Source organism: Castor canadensis, chromosome 17 (genome assembly GCF_047511655.1).
Source record: "Castor canadensis chromosome 17, mCasCan1.hap1v2, whole genome shotgun sequence".
Taxonomy (NCBI): domain Eukaryota; kingdom Metazoa; phylum Chordata; class Mammalia; order Rodentia; family Castoridae; genus Castor; species Castor canadensis.
The window spans coordinates 1312597-1337517 of NC_133402.1; the positions used below are offsets into that span (position 1 = coordinate 1312597).

Here is a 24921-nt window from a genome sequence, read left to right on the forward strand (position 1 = left end):
CCTGGCAGGGTATACTCCCCTTCACAGATCTCCTCTCAAGCTATGGGAAGTGCCTCACTGGCTGCCTGGGGATTGGTACCTGCTCACCATAGAAGCGGCCCCATCCTACTATGTAACTGATCACCTTGTATCTGTGTGGCCCACTAAAGGGCACCAGCAATCATCCTTTGAATGAATAACAATGGTGGGCGCAAGCAACAGAGCAACGCCAGGTTAGGGCCGCCACGACGCCCACCCCCTTCCTCTCTGGCCCTCTTTGCATGGCTGCCAAGGGCCTCCTTCACCCACATCCTACTTCTCTCAGCAAGAAGTTTCAAGGATTCTGCAACAGTCCCTTCTTGTGACAGAGAGTTCAGTTGGGTGATGAAGAACATGGAAGAGAGAAGGGGAGAGGGGCTCTCTGAGGAAGAACAACTTTTTCTGATGAGTTAAGAAACAAAAAATGGCAAGACAGAAGGTGTGCAGGTGGGAGTGCGGAGTGAGCATGGGAAGTACGTGAACACAGAAGCACACATGCCAAGGTCCTGGAGAGGGCTGACCTTGGACACAAATACCCACCCAGGAGAGGAGCAGAAGGTGCCAGGCAGGCGGGCACAGCCAGTGCAAGCAGAGGTGGCCCCCCCGCCCCCGAGAGCCCTGGCCATAGCAGCAGGCCTCACCTTGCTGAGCAGGATGCTGATCTTGTTTCCACTGGCATTGCATCTGAGAGAAGTGATGGCCCCCACCCCGGGGACCAGCTCCGCCAGGTTCTTGCAGCTGCAGTGCACCTTTGCCTCTCTGTGGGAGCAGAGGAGGAGGATCTCAGTCCAGGCAGAGGTCTCTTTTTGATACCTATCTGCCACCCACTGTCTTTGGGAAGGTCACAGACAGGACCCATACCTAACTAATGTCCAAGAACAGGTCACAGAAAGGACTTGTTTTGACTGCTGAGATCTCAGCTCACAAGTTCTGCTCGGCACTTTGCTACTTTTCACCCTCGTGTCACGTGTACACAAGAACAGGCCGGACTCAGGACACATGTGGGCTGTTAAGCCTCATGTGTTGTCCTGAGCAAATGTAAACATGCATTCTTAATGTCCTCCTCTTCTCACATAGAAAGCAGCTCTGTGCCTCGTGTCTCCCCTTTGCGCCATGCCTTGGTAGCCTTTCATGGAGGGATGGGGATGGCTCCTTCACCTTTCTTATGGTTGCAATTTTCATCCTGGGCATAACCAGCCCCTTGCCAGTGACCGCCAGCTGTTTCTGGCTTGCTGCCAACATTGTCAGTACTTAGTATGTGGTGTAGCTCCTGCCTTTATACTTTATTCACATTTCCTTCATTTCCCATCTTTTCTTTCTCTTTTGGTCCTAGATGTCCACATGGCATTTACTCATCTCATCTCCATAGCCTCCTTTGAGCTGTGACAGTTTCTCAGACTTGCCTGGTTTTTAACAACTCTTGACAGTTTTGAGTTTTGTTCAGGAATGGAGTAGGATGCCCCTTCATTAGGATTTATGTGATGACATTCTCATTACTGGAGTGGGGTTCTGAGATTCTGGGAGGAAGACCACAAGAGCTGAGGTGCTCTCTCACCACATCAAGGACACATGCCCTCTGTGGATATCAACCTTGCTCACCTGGCAGAGGAAGAGAGTGTCAGGTTTCCCCACTGCAAAGTGAATCCCTTCTATCCCTCAACCCTGGGTGTGCTTGTTGCCACTGGGGCGTAGCGGTTTCCAGGCCCAATCCGCTGGCAGTCTGGAAACACACGTGTGTGAATGAGGGTTTGGACACATATCTGTGATGCTTTGTGTAGCAAGCCAACCATATCTATATTAAGTAAAACATGGTTTTTGCTATTAAGGACCTCAACTACTTCTAAGTCATTATTTCATGGTTCATTCTGGCTTCCTCTTCTTGTTCATTTGTGACCTCCCTCTCTGACAGAGAGAAACTTGGCTCTGTTGTCTGCCATCTACTTACTGAGGGGTTTAGTTCCATCACATATGTGTAACAGCATCAGACTTGGTCTGCACCCTGCAGGAGACACTTTTCTCAGCCAGATAGCAATGCTTCTATGCAGTTCCTTCTGCTCTCAGTGCCAGAGTCTCTGCTACGTCCAGAGTCATCCAGGGCAGCAGCTCCCCTCTGCCTTCCCTGAGCTTGTTTCATACCTCTCAATATAGTTGGATTGTTTTATCACCTTTTGCATCTCACCCTGGGATCCCCCAATGTTCTACATGATTTGGGGATTTTTTTTTTTTTTCATGTATAAGGTTCATACTTTGTGTGTAAAGTCTTACTGGCTTTGATGAATACAGTGTCATGTTCTCATCATACAGAAATGCTGTGCCCAACAAGTGTTCCCAAGCTTCACCCTCCTCTACCCTGTGCCACCCTCATAACAAGGCTAAGAACTCAGGCCCAGACCTGAGGCATATCAAAAAAATGAGATGGGAGGGCTGGAGGAGTGGCTTAATCAGTAAGGAGTGTCTGCTTAACAAGCATGAGGCCCTGAGTTCAAACCCCAGTACTGCCAAAAAAAAAAAGAAGCAGATGCATATGAATGTCGAGATGAGATGAGACCCAGTGGAGATTTCTGACATCAATCCCATTTTCACCCACCACATTGTCTCCTAATTTAAAAAATGTAATACTTCTATTCAAACAAAAACTGTACCTTCGGGAAAGATCAAAGCTTTTAAAGTGAGCTAAGTCTGTCCCTACAACCAGGAAAGTTCCACAGATGTCCAGGAAGCAGGGGCTCCCCTCAGTCTCGGAGAACAGTAGGAGTTGTTTGATAGTCCCCTGAAGAAAAAAGAATAAGAATCTTAGGAAGGCAGCTTCCATGGCGCTCCGTTTCTTTTACTGAGCACTGTTCATGGTTACCTCATGCACCCCACTAGGGCAGAGAGAATAGGATTACTGCTGGTGAGGAGGCAGGCATGTACTCTGAGGGCAGGCAAGTGAGGCCACACTGGAGCACTACTGTGGGCAAGGAGGCAGCTACTTGTACAGCACCCAGGAAACTGAGGATGGGGGTGTGGGGGGAAAAGAGGGAGTTTCATAAATGCATGTGGAATAAGTGAATGGCTCCTTGAACACAGCATAAAAAAGAAAGAAGAGGGAAATGACTCATCTGACTGGGTCAAGGCCAACACCAGGAATAACAGCGCAAGAGGACGCTGGGCAAGGTTGTCCTCTGCCACATCCTCACGAGCTGGGTCCCAGAGTTCAAATCTGACCTTACATCTGCCCAGCTACTGACCTCCAGAACCTGTCTCTAGCCATATTTTGGACTTCTCTAAAGGTGTCCCCAGGTACAAGGTCACCCACACCTGCTCTGCTTCTGCAGTTTCCACACACAGGCACCACAGCAAGCCTGATCTCCCAGGCTAGAAATGGAGAACATCCCATTCTTCCATCTGTGCAGCGCCTCCTTACTCATGCCCACTACCGGAGACCAGGCCCTCAGAGTCTCACACATCTCCTGAGACTCCACCATTCTTCACCAACTACCCAGTCTCCCTACTACATTGGTACAGAAATTATATTATAAGGAAAACCAACACAAAACCAAGAAAAAACCAAATCAAAATGCACTCCATTCCTCCTGGCATCAGCCCCAACCATCTTCAGGGTAAGGTCCTTTCACTGTTATCCCTGAGCCTCCCGCCTCACATCCTCACACCAGGGTTCCCATCTGTGGTAGCTGGTCAGTACAAAGGGAACCTTTAGACACCCATGCAACACTGCCTCACTGTGACCAAACACTGTAATGATGCAGAGACTCAGAAGGGCAGTGTCTGGAGTCACTTCATCCCTGACACAGACATTGAAAGGGCCACACTGGCCACTTCCTGAAGAAAAAAGGTCTGGAAGGACATGCAGGTGTTCAATGATCACTACTGAGAGAGAGCACTAGCTTTTCTTCACTGCCCACAACCCACACACATGCCTCTATAATTTAAAAAATTGACAGGCTGGGGATGTTAGTGTAGAGTACATATCTAGTATGCCTGAGGCCTTGGATTCAGTCCTCAGCACTGCCAAAAAATAAGTAAATAACAAAAAGGACCCGACTCCATGCCAGGTATTGTCAGATGCCTGCCTAGGCCTTACATATGGGTTTCTCAGTCCCCTTTACATCACTGAGCAGGCTGTTCAACCTTTCCTGCGTAGTCTTACCTCTGCAGGTCATTTCTTTGCTATCTCATAATACAGCTCTTCTTTATCTTTCCTTCAGAACACAGTCCCTTTACCTCATCTCTGCATCCACACAGATGCTTATTCACTACTGCAGAAGACAGAGTGCAAATGTAAAAGGACAGGGGAGACATAGATAGGAAGAAAGGCACCTTGCTTTGGGCATGGGTTGCCTGACAGGCCCTGGCCTCCTTCCTTTCACCCCTCTGGATATAAGAAACACATGACACAAGTGCCTCTGTCCCTCCTCCTCAGAAGGGTACAGGGACAACATGACTCCTCTCCCATATTGTCTCTCCACAAGTCAGTCACCCACCCCACTTCTCTTTGCTTCCTCACTTTCGTTTCTCTTTGGCACTTATCACTGTTCTATCTACTGTCTGACCATTAACCATATGAAAGCTCCATGAGAGAGGTCTGGATGAGCAGCATAAGAGGTGCAAGGTCATGGCCATGACAGACCCTGGGTTCCAGAGAAAAGCTGGGCGCTAGATAAAAATCACATCAATATGAGGGGAGAGGGGACAAAGAGAATGATGGAGTTGAATGAATTCAACTATGATATATTCTAAGAATTTTTGTTAGTGTCATAATATACCCCCAGTACAGCAATGACATGACTAAAAAATATGAAAAATGAAAAAATCACACCAATAGCTAAAACCAGCCATGACAAATGCTCTTGATCTTATCATAGAATGTTGCTGCATATTGTGAGCTGAACTGTGGCCTTCAAAAAATATCTCTGCTTGAAACCTGTAAACATGACATTATTTGGTAAAAGGGTCTTTGCAAAGGTTTTTGGAAGGAGATCATTCTGACTTACAGAAGCCCTAAATCCAATGACAAGTGTTTATTTTTTCACGTTGGAGATGGAACCCAGGACCTCATGTGTGCTAAACTACCACTGAGCTGCACCCCAGTAAAAGTGTTTTTATGAGACATAAAAAACAGAGATGTCATGTGAAGACAGGACAGAGTTGAGGGAGGTCTCTGTGAGCCAAGGACACCAAGGATTGCCAGCACCACCAGTGCCTGGGAGCCAGGAGAGGTAGGAATGTTCCCATGCAGAGGCTCCTGAAGGAATGAGGCCTGAGGACGCCTGGATTCAGACTATGGTCTCCAGACTATGAGAAAATAGATTTCTGTTGTCTCAAGTCACTGCATTTGTGGTGATTTGTCATAGTAGCCACAAAGATAACATCGTGGCAGCCTGGATTCTAGCAAGTTAAGTGTGGGATGCTGTCTGCTCCACACTGCAGACAGAAACAGAAGAAGGCATGCTTAAAGGCCTGTCCTCATAGAGGCAAGCACTGCTCCCATCCTGGCCTCACCCTCAAGCATATGTAAGGCACAGCCGGTCCAGAGACATTATGTCCTGAACTGATGGCCATTCAGCCTCCAGGACACACATTAAATCCAGCAAGCATTTGCTACAATTTCATAGCCCTGTGTATTCCAGGTCTTTTTCACTGCAAAAGGCCCTGGTCATTCCAATTTCAGAGGTCACAAACAGCCATAGAGGAAATCTGATCTAGCTAGGTGAAACCAACAAAAGGCTGTGACTTTTGACTCAATTTAGATAGCACCTGAAACTCTGCTCCAGTCTCTTCATCATCACAGTCCACACACTGCACAGCAGCCACTTACCTGCCAGGTCCGAACTTGAACTCGGTTTGGCTCCACTGTATAAATGTTTTCCTCATACATGGCTAACACAGGGGACTCACACAGGAAGGTCCCTGAAATGAAAGATGTCCATCAAAACAGAAGCAGCTTATCATTCCAGACTTCCAGAATTGAAAAAGCATCATCTGTGGAATCTCTAATCATCTCAGCCCTTTGAATGGCTCTATGAGGGTGTGGTACCTGAATCTTGTAAATGAGTTTCTAGAATGAGGTTCCAGAATAGAAAAGAAGCTAGGCACTGGTGGCTCACGCCTGTAATCCTAGCTACTTGGAAGGCTGAGATCAGAAAGACTGCAGTTCGAGGCCAGCCTGGGCAAATAGTTCATGAGACCCTATCTTGAAAATACCCAACAGAAAAAAGGGCTGGCAGAGTGGCTCAAGTGGTAGAGGGTCTGCCTAGTAAGTAAGTGTGATGGCCCTGAGTTCAAACCCCAGTACCACCAAACAAAACAAAAAGAATAGAAAAGAAAAAAGGAAACACAAAAACATAGAGCAAAAGACTGAAAAACAAACAGAAAGTAATTCTAGCAATTGGGAGGCTGAGGCAGGAGGATTGAGGATTCTGGGCTACATGTGAGTTCAAGGCCAGCCTGAGCTATAGAGAGACTACTGTCTCAGTAAAAGAAGCAAAAAGAAGATCAGGAGGAGGAACAAAGAAACAAAGGGAGGAAGGGGAAGAGGAAGAAAAAAGAAAGGAGGAAACTCTGAGCCCAGGAAGTGTACTGACTCTTGTGGGCACTAGACCTACACTAGGGACTCAGTGGAACTCCCACCTACCCTCACCCTCATTTCTCCCATCTGGTGGCTGGTGCTAGCACAGCTGGTTTTGTTCTGAGGAATATTGGAGGCAGGAGATGATGATGCACACAAAACAGAACATCTCAGCACCTGCTGTGCTGGTCCTATGCAGGACCCTTGGGACTCACACAGAAGAGGGAGATGGTGTATGAATTATCATATGATACAGTCAGAGTGTGCAAATGTTATCAGAGAACTTTAGACAACAAAGTGTTAGGACAGAAAAGTGGAGTGGAAAAGATTTGAAGGAGCATAGGTGATGGACAGTGGAAGGAGTGACTGCCCTCGAGACAACACAATGAGTTAAGAGAGCACAGGGGTCAGGAGGTTGAAGGTGTAGCAGGCCAGTCTCACGCCTATAATCCTAGCTACTCAGCAGGCAGAGATCAGGAGGATCGTGGTTTGAAGCCAGCCTAGGCAAATAGTTCAAGAGACCCTATCTTGAAAAAACCCATCACAAAAAGGGGCTGGTGGAGTGGCTTTAGGTATAGGCCCTGAGTTCAAGCCCCAGCACTGAAAAAAAAAGTGGTGTAGCTGAGGGAGCACCTAATGGCTGGGGATTGTGATAGGTTGTAAAAGTTCCCCAAAGATACTTACTCCTAATCTCCGGGGCCTGTGAATATTGCCATATGTGGCAATAGATAGTAAGGTTTTGAGATGGGGAAATTATCCTGGATTGGCCCTAAATGCAATGACAGTATCCCTGTGAAAGGGGGATAGGTTTCAGATGGGGTCAATGTGACCACAAGCCAAGGACTGAGGCAGCTACTGGAAGCTAGAGAAAGCAAGGAACAGATTCTCCCCTTGAGGATATAAGGAAGTGGGCCCTGCTGACATTTTAATTTTTTGACTTCTGGTCTCCAGAACTTCTAGAGAATAAGTTTCTGCTGTTTTAAACCACTGAGTGATAACTCGTTATAGTAACCCCAGGAAACTCTTACAGGCATGTGCTGAAAAAAAGTGAAGGATAAAGTGGCCAAATTAAACAGAGAAAGGGGGAACAATCAGTGGGATATAGAGATTGAATTTGAGATTGACAGGGTGTCTCTGAAGATTCACTCAGAGACATTCGGGGGTGAACCATGGGGGTTCGCCACTATGCTTGACCTAGACACATTTGAGGGCAGTGACCTCCTCTGGAAGGAACTTCATTGCTCATGCTCATGCAGCCTTATTGCTGAGTCATTTAGGAGTCCAGGAGCCCAGGAGGTTTGCTGGCCCTGGTATCATTGCACTTTCAACTGTCTTGTCTGGCTTCCATAGGATGTAGCTTAGGAGGCCCTGGCAGCATGGACCAGAGCTGCAGCTCTGGTTCTGGAAATGCAGACTTGGGCAAGAGAACTTACACGAGGGTTTCCCTAGTCCTGTGCTAGTCCCCCTCGCTGTGCTCCCTCATTAAATGGTGAGACAATGGAAGGGATATGCAGCCTCTCTGTGGTTGTGAAGAGAATCTCACCTGCATTCCGTAAGGTGGTTCCAGAAGGCTCAAAGATGGCCACCTGTTTTCCATTCCACACAGCCACAGCATCCTAAACAAACAAGATGTACAAAAGCAAAGGTCAGGAAGAGTGAGATGTAGACCGTAGACCACCACACACTCCCAAAACCCTTCCTCCTCCTCTTCCATTGCTGAGTGTGGACATGCCTCAGTCTAGCATCCTCCACAGACGCAGGTTTACGCTGGTTTTCATGTTATGTGAAACACCCTTGGGTTTTTTTTATTTCCTTTGTGAATATAAAACACATGGAGATTTAAGAAGATAATCCAGGATGGAAGTGAAGGTGGCTCAAGCCACTATCCGGGCCCCTCACTGTCCTGAATTACCCCAACAACTGAGCAGGTCTTTCATCTGCCCCTGTAGGGCGCCTCTGGCAGTCACCTTGGCAGCAAACACTCCAGTGATGTGCATGTCTGTGCGCAGGCTGTGCGTTCCCCCCGTGGACAGGAAGGACACATTGAGTAAGCTTGGGGAAATTTGCACGGCAGCCACCTGCTGGTGGAAGTGCGACGACATGGTCTGCTCACTAAGGATTGACACGGAGCTGATACTGCTCACTGCCAGAAGGTTCTTCCTGGAGCCCCACTTCAGTCCCATGTGGAGAGAAAAAAAAAATACATGTGTGAGCAAAGCAGAAGACTGACACTGTCAGAGGAACACATAAATGTTCCATACAAGGATCCATAAACCATCTTTCAAGCACCATTTCTTATTATTTAAAAAAGATGCCAGGGTATGGCTCAAGTGGTAGAGCGCCTGCCTGGTAAGCATGAGACTGTGAGTTCAAATCCCAGTAGTGCCAAAAACAAAAAAATACAACAATTTAAAAACGTTTTTGCAAAGGTAAAATATGTGCTTTGTAGAAAAATTTTACAATACTGATACACTGAGCTGTGAATCAGCAGGTAGACACCTGTATGACTATTCAAGCCAGGGTCTATTCTGACTAATGGGTGTCTTCTAGAAATTTGCTTTTCTATGACATTTCATATTATTTTCTGTGAATTGATGGGTCGTTTATACCACTAAGTTATCTAGCTTTCCTCTGATAGTATGAAATGCCAGTTTTCTAGCTTCAGATTAAACTTTAAAGTCTATGTAAAATATGAAGTTTTCAATAAAAAATTAAGAGCCATGCATGAGCAGAATATGGCCTATACACAGTGGGGTGAAAAAGCAGGCACTAGAAACTGCCATGAATCCAGATTTTAGACTTGGCAGACTTCAAAGAACCTGGTACAACTATGTTCATTACTATATGTCATGCTTAATGGCTTGATCTCATATAGAGAGCATTAATAAAGATGGAAATTATAAAAACCCAAATGACCATGAGAAATGAAGCACGTCTGTATTAAAAACTTGTCCACAAACATTCACAGCAGAATCATTCATAACGGCTCCAAAGTGGAAACAACCTGAATGTGCATCAATTAATGAGTAAACTGTGGTCCACCCATACAATGGGTTACTCAGTCACAAAGAGGAAGGAAGCACTGACACCTGCCACAACATGGAGGAACTGGAAAGCATGATGCTCTGTGAGAGAAGACAGACACAAAGACCATATATTAAATGATTCCATCTTCATGAAATGTCTAGAACAGGTAAATTCATAGAGACAGAAAGTAGACAACTAGTTGCCCAGGGCTGGAAGATGGGCTATCAGGAAGGGAGTATGCTCAAAATGTTCTAAGATTCATTGTGAAGAGAAAAATTTATTGTAGTGATGGCTGCAGATTCTGTGAATATACTAAAAAAACATTTGGTAGGTGAATAATATTGTAGAAACAGAGACAGAAAGCAGAAAGTTGGATGGATGGATGGATGGATGAATAGATAGACAGGTAGATATTAATACAAGTCCCAAATCTCTTATCTGTAATTCTGAAGTTCAAAAGATCTTTACATTTTATTTATTGGTTGATTAAGACAGGGTCTGCTAGTAGCCCAGGGTGGCCTTGAACTCAAGATCCTCATGTCCAGTGGCTCACACTGTCAAGCTGGAAAAGGCAAAAGCTAAAGAGCTGGCTAGAAAACTGGGTTAAATGTGCAATGTTGTGTTCTCTGTACATGAAGATAATAAAAACTATTCTCCTATAGTAAAAAAAAAAATCAACCTCCAGAGTGCTGGGATTATAGTCACGTCCACCCCCATGCCTGGCCACCATGTCCAGTCTTAAAATTTTTTCATTATTGTTATTTTTATATAGTCTTCAGTCAACTAATTGATAAGAATAGGTTCAAAACTAATTATTTCCTCCATCTTATGCAGAAGAGCTCATCAAAGACCCCTGCAAAGCTGAACCTTTATTTGTGTGATGTTTCCTTCGAGCTCCGTAGGCGTTTGAAGGGCCCACATGTCCTTGCCCTCCACCCCTCGGCTGCCTGAGGAGCCTGGCACTTTTCTCCACATGGCTACTCGCCCTTTATTGGTACCAGCTGCCAGAAGACCTATGGGGAAAACAAAGTGTGCACGTTAATTGGGTCGAAAAGAGGATTTAAAAGGGAGTGGTGGAGGCTGTTCTCTTTTGTCCCACCTTACCCAGAGCTGCACTGGTGCTGAGCATCACTGGGCTCCTTTTGTCCTTGGGTCTGTCTACATGCGCGTGCACACACACTCACACACAGAGGGAACAGGCATCAATGTCCTTACAGTTTATCACTCTTCTGACCAAACCCTTTGACTAACATGTGGAATAACAAAGCTTTATTGCCACTTGCTCATCCTTGGATAACTATACTTAAATAACTGATATTGTAACTCATTTAACATGTGTTGAATAGGCCCTTTATTTCACTATTAGTTTGCAGCCTGAACACATTGCTTGAAATTGGTTCTATTTCTTTCACATCAGGTCAAATCTCACCTTTGACTTTACAGTAACAAACACAGTTGATGTTTTCTCCTTTTTCAAAGCCAAACTTCTCCTCTGGACTCAGTATGTAATTCTCTCCTCGTTCCAAGTCCCAGAATCTGCAATGGCAGGAAGAAAGCTCCAATAGAGAGCTGTTAGTGCCTCTCCCCTGCTCCGAGGGCTGTGTTGAACCTGTGCAACAAACTTAAGACCAGGCAAGAGACATGCTCTTCAGACTTCTGACATAAAGAAAATTGATTTTTTTTTTTTTGTGGTACCAGGGCTTGAATTCAGGGCCTTCACCTTAAGCCACTTCACCAGCCCTGTTTTTATGATTTTTTTTTTTCTTTTTTGCTATAGGGTCTCATGAACTATTTGCCCAGGCTAGCTTCAAACTCTGATCCTCCTGACCTCTGCCTCCTGGGTAGCTAGGATTACAGGCATGAGCCACCGGCGCCCAGCGAAAAAAGTTGATTTTATGTTTAGGGCTATTTATGCTCTGTTTATAATCAAAGAGAGCAGTTCACAATGACATTAGGTCATGATGAAAACACAAGAATCCCAGCAAAATGAGAAGGCCCCTGAACACAAGAAGCCAAAGGAGACCAAATGTCTGATTCTATTTATGCCAAACTCAGAAAGCAAGCCACAGGAGGATTTCATAGCACACACCTATAGTCCCAGCTCCCCAGGAGGCTGAGGCAGGAGCACTGCTTAAACCCAGGAGCTGGAGACTGCATCTCAAAACCCTCAAAACAAACTCCCCTCAAAACAGGCAAAGTGATTCAAGAGGCAGACACCAGGGTCACATTATCTGTGGGGTGGGGACCAGAATCAGTTGGGCCTCCTGGGGTCTCTCATGCCTTGTTTCTCCTCTGAGAGAGAACCGGTTAATGTCTAAAGTGTAAATCTAACGTGTGGAAATTCACCATAATGTGTGCATTTTCTGTGTATGTTACAGTCCAACAGAAAGCCCACTTCAAAGAGAATTGTCTAGGAGCATGCACTTGAAGGACAAGCTCTCACCTGAGGACTGCTTCCCCAAGGGCTGTCACAAGAAGGCTGCCCTCAATCAAAGCGATTTCCGCCTGGCAGCTGGCTTTCCCACTCAGCTTCACCTGTGTAAGGAAAAAAGCCACCTAAAAGAAGCACCTGGATCCTGCTGAGATGCCTGCTCCAGGTTTTGTGAGCCTGGAATCTGGTCTCCTGTGATGTCATGGAGACTCACCAAGTGGAGGGAACACAGGGGGGGTGTGTGGGGGGAATGATGGAAATGGAGAGGTTTTGGTTTTGAAGATGTGTAAGTTAAAGCAAACAGTGACTTGCACGTGAAGTGATGGCCACCTAGCATGTGGTACATGGCAGGCTTTGTTTTTTTTTCTGGTGGCACCGGAGGTTGAACTGAGGTCCTCGTACTTGCCAGACAGGTGCTCTACACTCGAGCCACTCTGCCAGCCCTTTTTTGTGTTGGTTATTTTTGAGATAGGGTCTTGTTTTATCCCAGTGCCAGTCAGGAATACTATATCCCTGTCTCTGCCTCACAAGTAGCTGGGATTACAGACATAAGCCACCATGCCCTCTGGACTGTGGTGTTATAAGACAGAAGAGAACTCATACTCACCCTTATCCTCATGCTCTCTCTTTCCCTCTCTACTATGTCTGCCTCCCTGAGAGGGAGCAAACCCTGAGAGGGTTTGCTGTTTGCAAGCCAGGAAGAAAGTCCTTTCCAGGAACTGAATTGGCTACAGCCCTGATCTGGGACTTCCAGCCTCCAGAACTATAAGCATCTTGTTAAGCTACATGGTGTGTGGTTGGTTGTTGGGGTGGACCAGAGCTAAGACATATATGTACACACATATATATTCAAACACACATTATATATATATACACATAACACATGTATATACATACATATGTACATGTATGTGTATATATACACATTATATATATACATTTACTTATTTATTTATTTTGTGGTGCCAGGGATGAACCAAGGGCCTAGGTAAGTCTCCACCACTGAGCCACATCCCCAGCCCTTTTTGCTTTTTAACTTATTTTTCAGATATAGTCTCTGGATTTTGTCCAGGGCCAGCCTTAGACCACAATCTTCCTACTGCTATCCCCGACATAGCTAGGATTACAGATATGCACTACCACACCTAGCTTGATTTTTGAGATAGGGTCTTAGTAACTTTTTTGCCTGGACTGGCTTCAAACCAAGTTCCTCTCATCTCTGCCTCCTGCGTAGCTAGGATTACAGGTACATGTCACCACACCCAGCCCTTTACAAGAATACCTTCAGGAAAAGTTCAGCATTCCACTAGGAGCAAGGATTTGTATGGTATGAATCAAGAGAAGAACAAGAGGCCAGCAAGTGGCAGTATCCTCGGTGAGCTGCACGTGATGGACCTGTGGTACCTCACAGTGGGCCTCTCCATCGTGCAATGGTCCCAGCGCTAACACCACAGCTCTGTCCTTCATGGACACCACCTATCTGCCAATGGCCACATTAAGACATTGCTGTCCAATGAGGGTAACTAACACACACTCATTGGGTAAAGCCATTTGTATGTGTGGGCAGATGGCAGATGTGAAACACTGGGGTGCAGAGGCCCTGCTGATGGATTCTGGGTGATGCCACCTTAGGCTCTGGGGCAGCTACTAAGCCTACTCAGAGCCCTTTTCCTGCACACAGTGTCCCCTGCCCCACCCAGCTGTTGTGAAGGTCCACGAGATGCTGCAAGGTGAGAGGTGTCATTCTTTGTCACACCCCAAGTCCATGGACTATGAGGTAACCAATTGAGAGGGGGCACAGTCAGGAGCAAGCCCAGACTCCCCCAACTCCCCACATCTATCCAGAGAAACTGGAGAATCTTCTGCTTCCCTCACTTGTGTGCACTGACTATTCCATAGTAGGAAGTTAGACTGAATCTCCAGGTTATCTGCCCTTGAACCAAGGTGACAGCTGTCCAGTCTTGCTAACCATGATAGAAAGGGCAGTCAAAGCAGGAGAGAGAACCTGGCCTCCAGGTTGTCAACATGACCCAGCGGCTGGGCTGGCCCCAAGCCCTGCTCTCCTACCTACCTTCATCACTTCTTCAGCTTCCCCCTCAGGTGTCACCATGTACAAGGACAACAGAAGGTTCTCCGTGACCACCACCAGTGCCTCTCTCTTCTCGATGTAGAACAGTGTCTGGATGGCGCTGTCTGTGGATGCCACCTGGGCAGTCTTGCCTTTCTCATCTACATAGTGAACTGACCCTGGGGACAGAGGTAGGTCACTACGTAGGGGTTCCCAGCTTATCTGTATTTCCATGACATTCACAAGCAGCCATTTCTATCTACTTAAGGACATTTCCAAAATAAAATATCTCCATTGCAAGAATTAAGAAATAAAACATTTGCATGTTTCTTTTTTTTGGGGGGGGGGATGTACTGGGGTTTGAACTCAGGACTTCAAGCTTACTAGACAGGCACTCTACCATTTGAGCCCCTCTGCCAGCCCACATTTGCACATTTTCAAAGGCTAGTATCTCTGAAATCATCTCCGCTTTACTGGTCTGGGCCCGCCTTGACTTAGCTGTCTCCATGACTCTCTTGGGATGTAAGCATCCCAACTGTTGACACCTCTGATTCTGCAGCCTTGTAACTCTATAATCATCTCTGTCCACTAACTGTAGGTATACTTAGACTTTAAATGATAAGCCTTCTCCCCGTCACTCTGGTCCTGTGTTGCTGGTGTGCCATCTGCCTTCTTGCCAGACTTTCTGGCCACCCCTTGCTCGTCCTTTCTTGATCCTCCACATCTAAGCTGCAGGAGTCTGTTGTCCCACAGCAGCCCTTTCTCTCCACGTAGACACCTCCTCTTCCCTCCAAGTGCCAAGCTGCTACTCCAACACTGGTCGGAGCCATCTGCCTTCTTCCTTCCTTCTTGCGTGTCTAAGCTTTGTGGTGAGGCCCCTCCAAGTTCCTGGATTCTCTGGCTCATTTCCATGGCTCTGCAGGAGCCTCATTACTCTCCTTGTCTCTTACCTTATTCCCAATGGATAACTTGATTTCTTAGTAAATGAAAGTTCAAGTTTATCTAGGCTAATTGTAGCAATTAAAAGGCACAAATTATGTGGTGGGCACATTCACAGGTAATAATATGATAGACGCTAATATAATCCCCATCTTCTACATAGGAAAGTTGAGGCATATGGAACAGCTTTCTCCCAAAGCCCATATCTCCTGGGTGATGGGCAGACTTTGCACCTGCCCCATAGCTGGGCTCCTCCATGTCTCTGTACACTCCGTCTTCCAGGCAACCAGCATCATTCCCTCCATATGCTTTGTCCCACTCACTCTTACCCCCACTCAATGTGCCTTGCTTGCTTAGATATCCCCTCCTGGACTTCCTCAATAACCCCCTACATGAGCTCCATCTCTTTACCTGTAATTGCTATTATCATTATTATTATTATTTTAACTCAGGGCCTCATGCTTGCTAGGCGGGCGCTTTACCACTTGAGCAATGCCTCTAGCCCATTATTGCTTTTACTCACTTTTCAGATAGCTGTTTTTGCCCAGGACTGGACTCAGACCACGATCCTCCTACCTACGCCTCCTAGCTTCTTTACTGACATGTGTTCTCATTGCTTGGGCTGGCCTTAAAATGCAATCCTCCTGATCTCCACCTCCCAAATAGCTGGGATTACAGGCATGAGTCACTTTGCCCAGCTCTATTTACTTTCTAAGTGGAAGGTTTCTCCTACTTATAACTTTCAATGCCCACAAGCATCCATCCACCATAACCTGCTCTCTTCTTCCCACCAAGGTTGGCTGCTTGGTGAAACAAACAGCAACAGCCTCCTACTTCCTCAGACACAGTCACCTGTGTGGCTCTTGTCTCCTGGGTCTCTCCCAGCCACAGACACATGGGTGACTGTCAAAGGCACTTTCCTTTTTAGCTTCAGGGAGTCTCCTGCTTCGCTGAGGAGTGTCATTAAAGTCGACAGATGGTGCTAACCCTGACCACCGTGAGGACTAGATGCAAAGACCGCCCTGTCCTGCTTAAGCTTTGCTTACAGTGCCTGCACCACCTGGCATACAGCAGGTACTCGAAAATTATGCAGAATGAATAATGGAGGCACCACAAAGGAAGCTTTTCAAAACCATCTCTATTGTCTCTGGTGCTGTGCAGTCAGGGTAGAATTGCTCATTAAAAGCTTCCTCATGAAAACTCTTCAATAAGAATTAAGCTTGCCTCATATCTGGCCGAACAGAGCAGAGCACTGGAAAACACCTGTGGAGAGCCCAGAACTCCAAGGTGGGCAGTCCTTGCCTGTCTTCATTTTACACAGACATAGCACTGTCAGCTTATAATCCCGGACAGGTTCACTTAACACACTTTACTCCTAGAGTTACAGGTCAGGTTCCTCACCATCCATCAGACTGACAAAGAATGACAGGCCTCCTTGACACCCCATCTTCAGGAAACTCCCAAAGCCACTCTTCCTCCAGTTAAACATGTCTAGGGCTTTCTCATCACCACTCACGGCTGCCTTCGCCAACTGAACCAGGTCCCTGAGAGTAAACAAAATGGCAGTCAGGATTCCTAGAGTGACCTGGGTCAAGACTCATACACCCCACTGGTGGGATGAAGGAAGACATGCCAGACCATCGGGAGCCTCACACTTACTCGCCAGGAGGAGGAAGCCGGAAGATGCAATGGGTGAGGGGTTTTCCATACTCATGCTTCAGCAGGGGTGTACCCTGCACTCGGCCCCGCTGGTCCAGCCTCCACAGGAGCAAGACACCAAGCTGCAGGAGACCAATTGCACATGTGAGCAATGTCCTCATAGAATGACTGGCTTGGTGGGAGGTGAAAGGCAAATAAACAGCAGAACATAGGCTGATTACTTGGTCAGACAACTGCAGAGCTGTTACAGGTGCACTATGGAAATGCCAAACTGTCCAAAAGCATTGGAACTCTTCTTTGCACCCTCCTTCACTCCTCAGAGACAGCAGCAGTTGTGTTCAATTCTTTACAATGAGCTGTTCATTTTGGAAGATTCGGATTTACAGAAAGGGTGCAGACACTGCAGAAAGCCCCTATGACACTCAGCTTTTCCTGCTACCAGATCACAAACAGCATGGAGCAACGAGCTGAATTACACTGCTGTTAACTGAAGTCCTCATTTTAGATCTCACTCTCCCCAGTGTTCCTCTCTATCCTAGGGTCCTGCCTAGGATCCCACATGGCATTTACTGGCCATGTCTCCTCAGGAATCTCTGGGCTCAAGACAGTTTCTCAGACTTTCCTTCTTTGTTGTGACTTTAACAGTCTTGAGGTGCTGCTTAAGTATGGTGGTGAAAGGCGACCTCCATTGGGATTTGTCTGATATTTTCCTCATGACTAGACTGGGATTATGGGTTTTTGGGAGGAGAACTACAGGTGCAGTGCCCTCTCATCACATCCCATCTAGGGTCCCCTGTATCAACACTATTCACCACTGTGGACGCAGACCTTGATTACCTGGTGGGGGTGGTGTTCATCCACTCTGAAGTGACCCTTGACTTTCCATTTTTCCATTTCCATGCTGTGCTGTTTGGAAAGAAGTTGCTACATGCACTTCTCACTTGAGGGTGAGTATCTGTATAAATTATTTGGAATTCTTTAACATGGGAGATTTGTCTGCTCGTCACCATTTACTCACTTATTTAAAAATGTTTTTATAGAAACAGACTTGTGGACATTTATTTCATACTTTGGGTTATAATCTAATGCTGCTTTATCTTATTGCTCAAATTGCTCTAGCTTTGACCACTGAGAGCTTTTCTGGTTGACCTGTGTCTCTCTTATGTGCCTCCATCACGGAGGAGGTGTTTGTGAGTACCTCTTGAATTTCTGGCACTCCAAAACTCTCTGGGCTCATTTTCTTGCCCCTGCCCTAGAATCAGCCATTTCTCCAAGGAGTCCCAGTTCCTTTTATTAGAGAATGGCATTGGAAACCAAGGTCTGGGTGGTCAATTTTAAAGTAACGAAAGCCTCAGATCAATGGCACAGGTAAGTGCTCTGGAAGTCCAGGTGTGGGAGGAGAAGACTCTATTATCCAATTGGCTGAGGAGGGCTTTGTAATTGGGGGATGCCAGTCAACCTTTAACACATGGCAGCATTTCCATCTGAATGCTGTACACCCAAGCATTCCCAGAAGAGTGCTTCCCAGTTTAAGGCCATTCCAGCACCTGTGAATCCTTCCTCATGTCCTCCTTTCAATCAGCAAATGCTGGATGACATCCCCTTTGTTATATACAGGAATAGGATTTTTAAATTATATTGGCTTTCAAAGCAACTTATAGAACCTACAAGAAGACTCTGTAGTACCTAAAATAGCATGTGTCATGTAAGTACACATATAATATGAATAGTATATATTATCAAACTGATTTTCTTTTTGTCATTACTGGGGCTTGAACTCAGTGCCTCACAGTTGTGAGGCAGGCCCTCTACCACTTGAGTTACACCTGCAGCCCTTTTTTGCTTTAGTTATTTTTTGGATAGGATAGTCCAGTTTTTGTCCAGGGCTGTCCTTGGACCATGATTCTCCAACATACGCCTCCCACATAGCTAGGATCACAGGCCCATGCCATGACCAGCTTATTGAGATGGGGTCTTGCTAACTTTTTAACCAGGCTGGCCTCAAATCATGATCCTCCCAATCTTCACCATTTGAGTAGCTGATATCACAGGGCTGTGCCACTGTACCTGACCTCAAACTGATTCTTTTTTCCTCTGTCAGCTTTAAGACCAGAAGAAAAACACTACTGGTTTCCTTGTGTTTAGTAACTCTTTAAAAAAAAAAAAATGCTTGCATAGTAGCGGCGGGGGGGGGCGGGGGGGGAAGCACATACAAAAGGATACAAAATGAAAATGTCCCCTTGCACCCTCCTCCCAGAGCTGAGCACTGTGAGGGCACCTGGGCCTGCTGCACCTTCTGAGATGCTTTACCTGCTCTGCCCTTCATGCAATCTCCCCACAACTGGCTCTGTTAGCACACCAAGCTTCCAGCTGACAATCACCCAGGTTTCTAAACATAATCACACACACACACAGCATGTCAGATTTCCAGGCTGCTGCCTGATTTCTGCTCAGGCAGTCAGTTGTATACCCCTTGTTCTGACAGGGGTCCTCAGGTTTCTGCCTATCAAGCTGGAAATGTGAACAGAAAGGACATGACTTGGAAAGTAACTCTGAGATGCCTCTGTGTCCTTTGTGGTACCTCCTGCATGTTTTCCCAAATCCTGCATGTTTACCTGCCCCGGCATCCAATCCTAGGTGTCTTCTCCTCATTTTCGTTCTCCTGAGGGCGTTCCTTGTCCTGTGTTTAGGACTCAGCATCCCATCATTCCCATGGGTAGTCTTGGTGTTCAAGGCTGCCTCTTCACTATATGTTATTCCTTCTAAGTTATTTCATGCCACATAATTCTATACAGTGAGACTCTAGAGAAAAAAATGCCTCTGTTGGACATGGTGGCACATGCCTGTAATTCCAGCATTTAGGAGGCTGGCCAAGGATCACAAGTTAGAGGCCAGCTTGGACTACATAGCATGACCCTGTCTCAAGAAACCAATTTAAAAAAAAAACAAAAACTGAGAGAGTGGCTCACGCCTGTAATCTTAGCTACTCAGGCAGCAAACAGTTAGTGAGATCCCCATCTCAACCAATAAAAATCTGGGAGGGGTGGCATTTATCTTTCAACTCAGCTATGTGGGAAGTATAAATGGGAGGATCTCAGTCTATGTGGACCAGACATAAAAGTGAGACCCTACTGGAAAAATAGCTAAAGAAAAAAATAACAGGAGGTATAGCTTGAGTGATAGAACATCTGCCTAGCAAGTGCAAGGCCCTGAGACCTCCCAAGGTGAAATCAGCCCTATTTGTGAAGGACAAAATTTTGATGTGCAGTTAGTGTTTTAGATGAGTCTGGGTGGCACGTCAAAGGATGAGTTAAAATGTTGGGTGCCACAAAGGTGCACCACTAAAAAGTGGTGACCTGTCACATATTGGGGTATAGGTCTACTTGACCCTCACATTGGGCTTCACGAGACACCTGGAGGAAACAAATGGCCTGGCTGTGTGACATTCTCCCTTCTTCTCTATCAACAGGACTTGTAATGAACACTTAGTGGATTCCTGCCTGGTATCCCTTTATAGGGATGACCCAACCTTTCAAGCACTGTTGACTAATACCTGTGGGGTGCTGGGGTGAACTGGACTGTGGGGTTTCCTCCTTGAGTCTGGGCTTAGGACACAGAGGAGGAGCAGGCTGTCCTAAAGCCAGCTGAGCTCTTGCCTGAGAATATGAGACACCCCACTGGTCTCAGATCAAGAGCACCTTCCTGCTTTAGCTGGTCTGGATTGGCTCCTTTGGTGAGCACAACAGGGTCTGTGGTGGAAGAGGGGAGAAGTCCCTTACACCAAACCTGGTGAGAGATGTTAGTTCATTCTTTATCCTTCTCTTCCTGCTTTAGCTTGTAATTAAATTAGTTATGGAGCCCTTCAATTTTGTTCAGAAGGCTTAGGCATTCTGTTTGCAATTGTTCTGACTCACAGGACTTAGTCAGCTCACACCTGGGTTTCATTTTATGCCTGAGCAATCTGGTTGGTTGTTTCTCATGCCATCAAGATCAGAATGATGAAATGCAATGATCTCGAATCACGCTATTCCAGTGGGGGATTGTCAGACTGTTCCACAGCAGAGAGGTGGGAAAGATCACCAAGGAAGTGGGAATCTGGGGGCAGGCAAATGTCATTAGGTGGGAACAGAACAGCAAAACAGACGAAAAAAATCATCCAGAAAAAATGAAAAACCCAATAGGACAATGGGTAAATGATGTGACTCGAAAAGTTGCTACAGATGTCTCCCCAAGATGATATGCAACAACCACAGCAAGAGAAATGCAAATGACAGCTCTAAACAGTGCTTTTCTAAGTAAAATCCTCACACACAGACATTCCTTCTGTGTTGGTGTAAGCTGGTACAAACCCATGGAGGGTGTTTTGGGCAAACCAGAAAGGCAGGGTGGGAGTATGGCTCAGTGGCAGAGTACTTGCCCATTCCATCCTGGGTTCGAATGCCAGTACTGAAAACAACAACAACAACCTGAAAGGGCACATGCCCTACCCCCTATTGGCGATCCCACTGATGCATTTTCTCCACACAGATACATGTACAAAAAGACAAAAGCACAAGAATGCTTATCGACAGATGTCTGGTTAAACAAATTGTAATATTTTCATATAATTAAAAGCTGATTACAAGAGAACAAGAAAGCTTTCTATTTACCAGTATGGAAAAATCTCCAAGATCCAGTGCAAAATTCAAGAAAACAAGAAACGGAACAGTGTATAGTATGCTATGTTAAAAAATGAGAAAAATAAACACAATACCCTTGCTATAGTTTGTATTTAAAATTTTCCCTAAGGCCCATGTGGTGCTATTGGGATGTGGTGGTAGAACCTTTAGAAAGTAGGTCCAAGTGGAGAGAAGTTAGGTCACTGGAGGTTTGCCTTTGAAGGAGATATTGGAACCCAGTCCCTTCCTCTCTCTTTGCTTCCCTTGGCTATGAGATCAACAGACCTTTTCCACCATGATGGACTATGATGTCACAGGCCCAAAGAAACAAGGCCAAGCAACCATGGACTGAAACCTCTGGAACCATGAGGCAGAATGAACCTTCCCTCCTTGTAGGTTGTTTATATGAGGTGTTTGTTACAGTGATGGAAAACTGGCTAACACAACTTTTTATATGATATTCTTGCCCCAAACACTTGCAAATTTAGGGACATTCTGCAAAACCAGTAGTCTGGACTCCTCATAATGTGAATGTCATGAAGATAGAAGGAAGGGAGAAAGGAAAGAAGTGAGGGAAAGAAAAGATAAAACAGAGGACTGGGTCTTGATTAAAAGAGAAACAGTCCTTGGCTGAATCCTAGCTTTGGAAAAGACCAGCTATAAGGACATGATTGGGACAACTAGAGAAACTGTAATATGGACTGCCTATGGGTAATGTTCTGTATCAGTATTCAGTTTCTGAGTGTGACAGTTATATTGTGGCTATGTACAAGAATGTCCCGCTTCTCAGTGGATAGATGCACAGTATTTAGGAGAGAAGTATCATAATGTCTGCAATGAACTTGCAAATATGCAGGATCAAAATATATACAGAAAGAGAGAAAATGGATGTGTTATTGGTGACTCTGTGAAGGGCAGAAGGTAATTTCCTTTCAAAACTCTTTCAAAGACTTGAGGTGTGCCTGAAGAAGAAATTGGAGCGACCCTAAGAAGTAGTATGTCTGGAGGGCGGGTTGAGGGGATCTGAGGACAGGCTGGAGAGGCTTTTCACCTTGTATGCCTTGCATGCTCTTTCAACTTTGAAACATGTCAATATATTACCTTTACTCAAAATAAATGAACACACTGTAAAATTTCTGCTGTACATTTGTGAATCATAGTAGGTCTAGATTAGGGTTTCTCAGCCTGGGCACTAGACCACTCTCTGTTGTAGAGAATGTCCTGTGCATTACAGGTCACTGGGCAGCATCCCTACCTTCTACCATGGGGCATACGAGATGCCACTAGAACAACGCCCCCCCCGCAAGTTTTACAACAAAAATGTCTCTGGACACTGCCATATACCTTCTGGTTAAGAAGCCCTAAGGTACAAACAGGACTGAGAACCCCTGGGTAGCTAAGAACAGCCCATGGAATTGGGTATACTGGGGAACATAAAAGTAACAGTATAGAGATATCTACCCCATCTCTATGAATACAATTTCCTAGCAAAGTTTATTTTTAAAATCATAGGCAAATCTTTGTCATAGAATGCAATCTTAATGAAGCTTCAGGTCTTACTTCAAAAAAATCAAGCTAAATCTGCAATTACATCTGACAAGATCAGTTGAATCTGGGACCCACACATTTCAAGTAACTTGGTCTTTAGCATCCCTAAGAGTACGGTGGAGAATGGAGACTGTGCACTTACCCTGTCACCAGATACCAAGCAGCTCCCACTGGTGCTCCAACTGAGGATGGTGATGTCGGCAGTGTGTGTTGGGGGCACCGTGTGCTGCTCCTTGTCCTGCTTGTTAAACACGATCACTTCTCCAGTCTCCCAGCCAATAGCCAGGACCAGTCGTGTTGGGTGCCAACACACGGAAGTGACTCTGAAGGACCTCTCAATATGCGTGTCGGGGACAGGCTCACCCTATATTGGATGAGAAGTAAAAATCCCATATTATGGATAGTGGCAGCTACTCTTAAGAATTTCTACCTAATCCACGCAGTTGGCATCAGCCAGAGACCTGAAGAGCTATCTATTATGTGAATGTTCTTGTTAGGCTCTTGAGTCTTTCTAAAAACACACCAAACTTTCTCTAGCTGAGCCATTCTAGCAGAAGGTAACCAACACTCAGTGTCACCCTAATGAGCTTGTCAAGGAGGGTAGCCTTATTCTCACAGCTGTTGCTTGACAATGAGCAAGCACTTCAATGGGTGAGGCTGGGTTTCAGCAAAACTTACTGTATGTGTGTGGTAGGTCAAAGTTTATTGCCCCATGCTTCTCAGAATGGGTCCAGAGCCCTGAGTCCTTCTAGGTACCCGAAAGATCAAAATGGGTCCAGAGCCCTGAGTCCTTCTAGGTACCCGAAAGATCAAAATGGGTCCAGAGCCCTGAGTCCTTCTAGGTACCCGAAAGATCAAAATGGGTCCAGAGCCCTGAGTCCTTCTAGGTACCCGAAAGATCAAAATTATTTTTGGAATGATGATAGAAGGTGTATGCCTTGGTACTCTCATTCTCTCATGAGCATACAGTGGAATTTTTCTAAAGACAATGTGAAATGTGATATCAGGTGCCACTGCTCTGACAGCCCATGGACTATATTGCTTATATACACGGATGCTTTCTAGAATTTTCTAAGAAAGTAGGTATAGGGTATAAGTATGTGTTCTTTCAGACATTAACTCAGTTTTTTCTCAGTTCTTCTACTGGACTTAGCTTCAGTCTTCAGTTTTACCTGCTATATCTGTAACCTCATCATAACCCAATAAATCCTTGTTTTGAAATCTTAAAGTTTTCCTTGCGTCAATTGGAAACACAAGAGGTGTACTTTTTTGACTTGTATCGCAATAGACTACTGTAAATTTTCTTTATTTAATGTTTTATCTAGATTCATTATAATAATATTGCAATTTATATTTATTCTAAAATACCTATTTACGATACATACTTGGTGCTGGGGGTGGACTAACCTGTAAAGCAGGTGTGGCCCTTGATGAGCCTGACAGAGATGGACATGAGTTACAGATAAGCTGGGTGGGCAGGCAGTAGTGTGTGTATGTGCACGTGTGTGTTTCCTGAGGAAGAGTGAGGGAGATTCTGTAGAGTGGATGGCATAGCCTGTGTAGTGCTGGAAGGCTGAGGACATGTTGGTAGGCTCTGTTGTGTCTGCAGTAAGGGAGGGTCCAGTTCTTGGGGGCACTGGAGGGACATTAGAGATTTCCATGCTTACCCAAAGATTTCTATGCAACACAGAATGGGGGTGGGAAAGGCTCACAAGGCTGAGCCGCTTCAGTGAGAAAGATGTGCTAGAGTCAGGAAAGAGAAGACAGAAGCCTGGATGTGGAAAGGGCTAACAGAACCCAGAGGATATGGGGGTAAAAGTGATAGGGACAATTTCAGTTCAGTTTTGGATTTGTAGAGTGTGAGGTCTCTTTAACATCAAGAGATGTCACAAAGGCAGCTGGATTCCTAAGTCCGTAACTCAGGGAGGCCTTCTGGGCAGGACACGTATGTTTGTAAGTCATCCATTGATGATGGCCACAGGGAAGGTCAAGTTCACAGGAGGAG

The 24921-nt window shown here is 45.7% G+C and overlaps 1 protein-coding gene across 5 annotated transcripts in view; it reads right to left on the reverse strand.

Annotated features, from left to right (window-relative positions):
• Ift140 (intraflagellar transport 140) overlaps positions 1-24921 on the reverse strand; it is an 88531-nt gene that overhangs the window by 56497 nt on the left and 7113 nt on the right. For 4 of the 5 annotated variants that reach the window (XM_074059199.1, XM_074059198.1, XM_074059201.1 and 1 more), the window contains exons 3-14: positions 23059-23280; positions 16711-16832; positions 16453-16595; positions 14116-14291; positions 12057-12148; positions 11043-11149; positions 10481-10626; positions 8554-8757; positions 8130-8202; positions 5837-5928; positions 2661-2788; positions 660-777 (exon numbers count right to left, since the gene is read on the reverse strand). In XM_074059199.1, coding sequence (XP_073915300.1) covers positions 660-777; positions 2661-2788; positions 5837-5928; positions 8130-8202; positions 8554-8757; positions 10481-10626; positions 11043-11149; positions 12057-12148; positions 14116-14291; positions 16453-16595; positions 16711-16832; positions 23059-23280 — 1623 coding nt within the window. Of the gene's footprint in view, positions 1-659; positions 778-2660; positions 2789-5836; positions 5929-8129; positions 8203-8553; positions 8758-10480; positions 10627-11042; positions 11150-12056; positions 12149-14115; positions 14292-16452; positions 16596-16710; positions 16834-23058; positions 23281-24921 lie in introns of those variants that run through there. The other variant, XM_074059200.1, reaches the window with a different exon arrangement.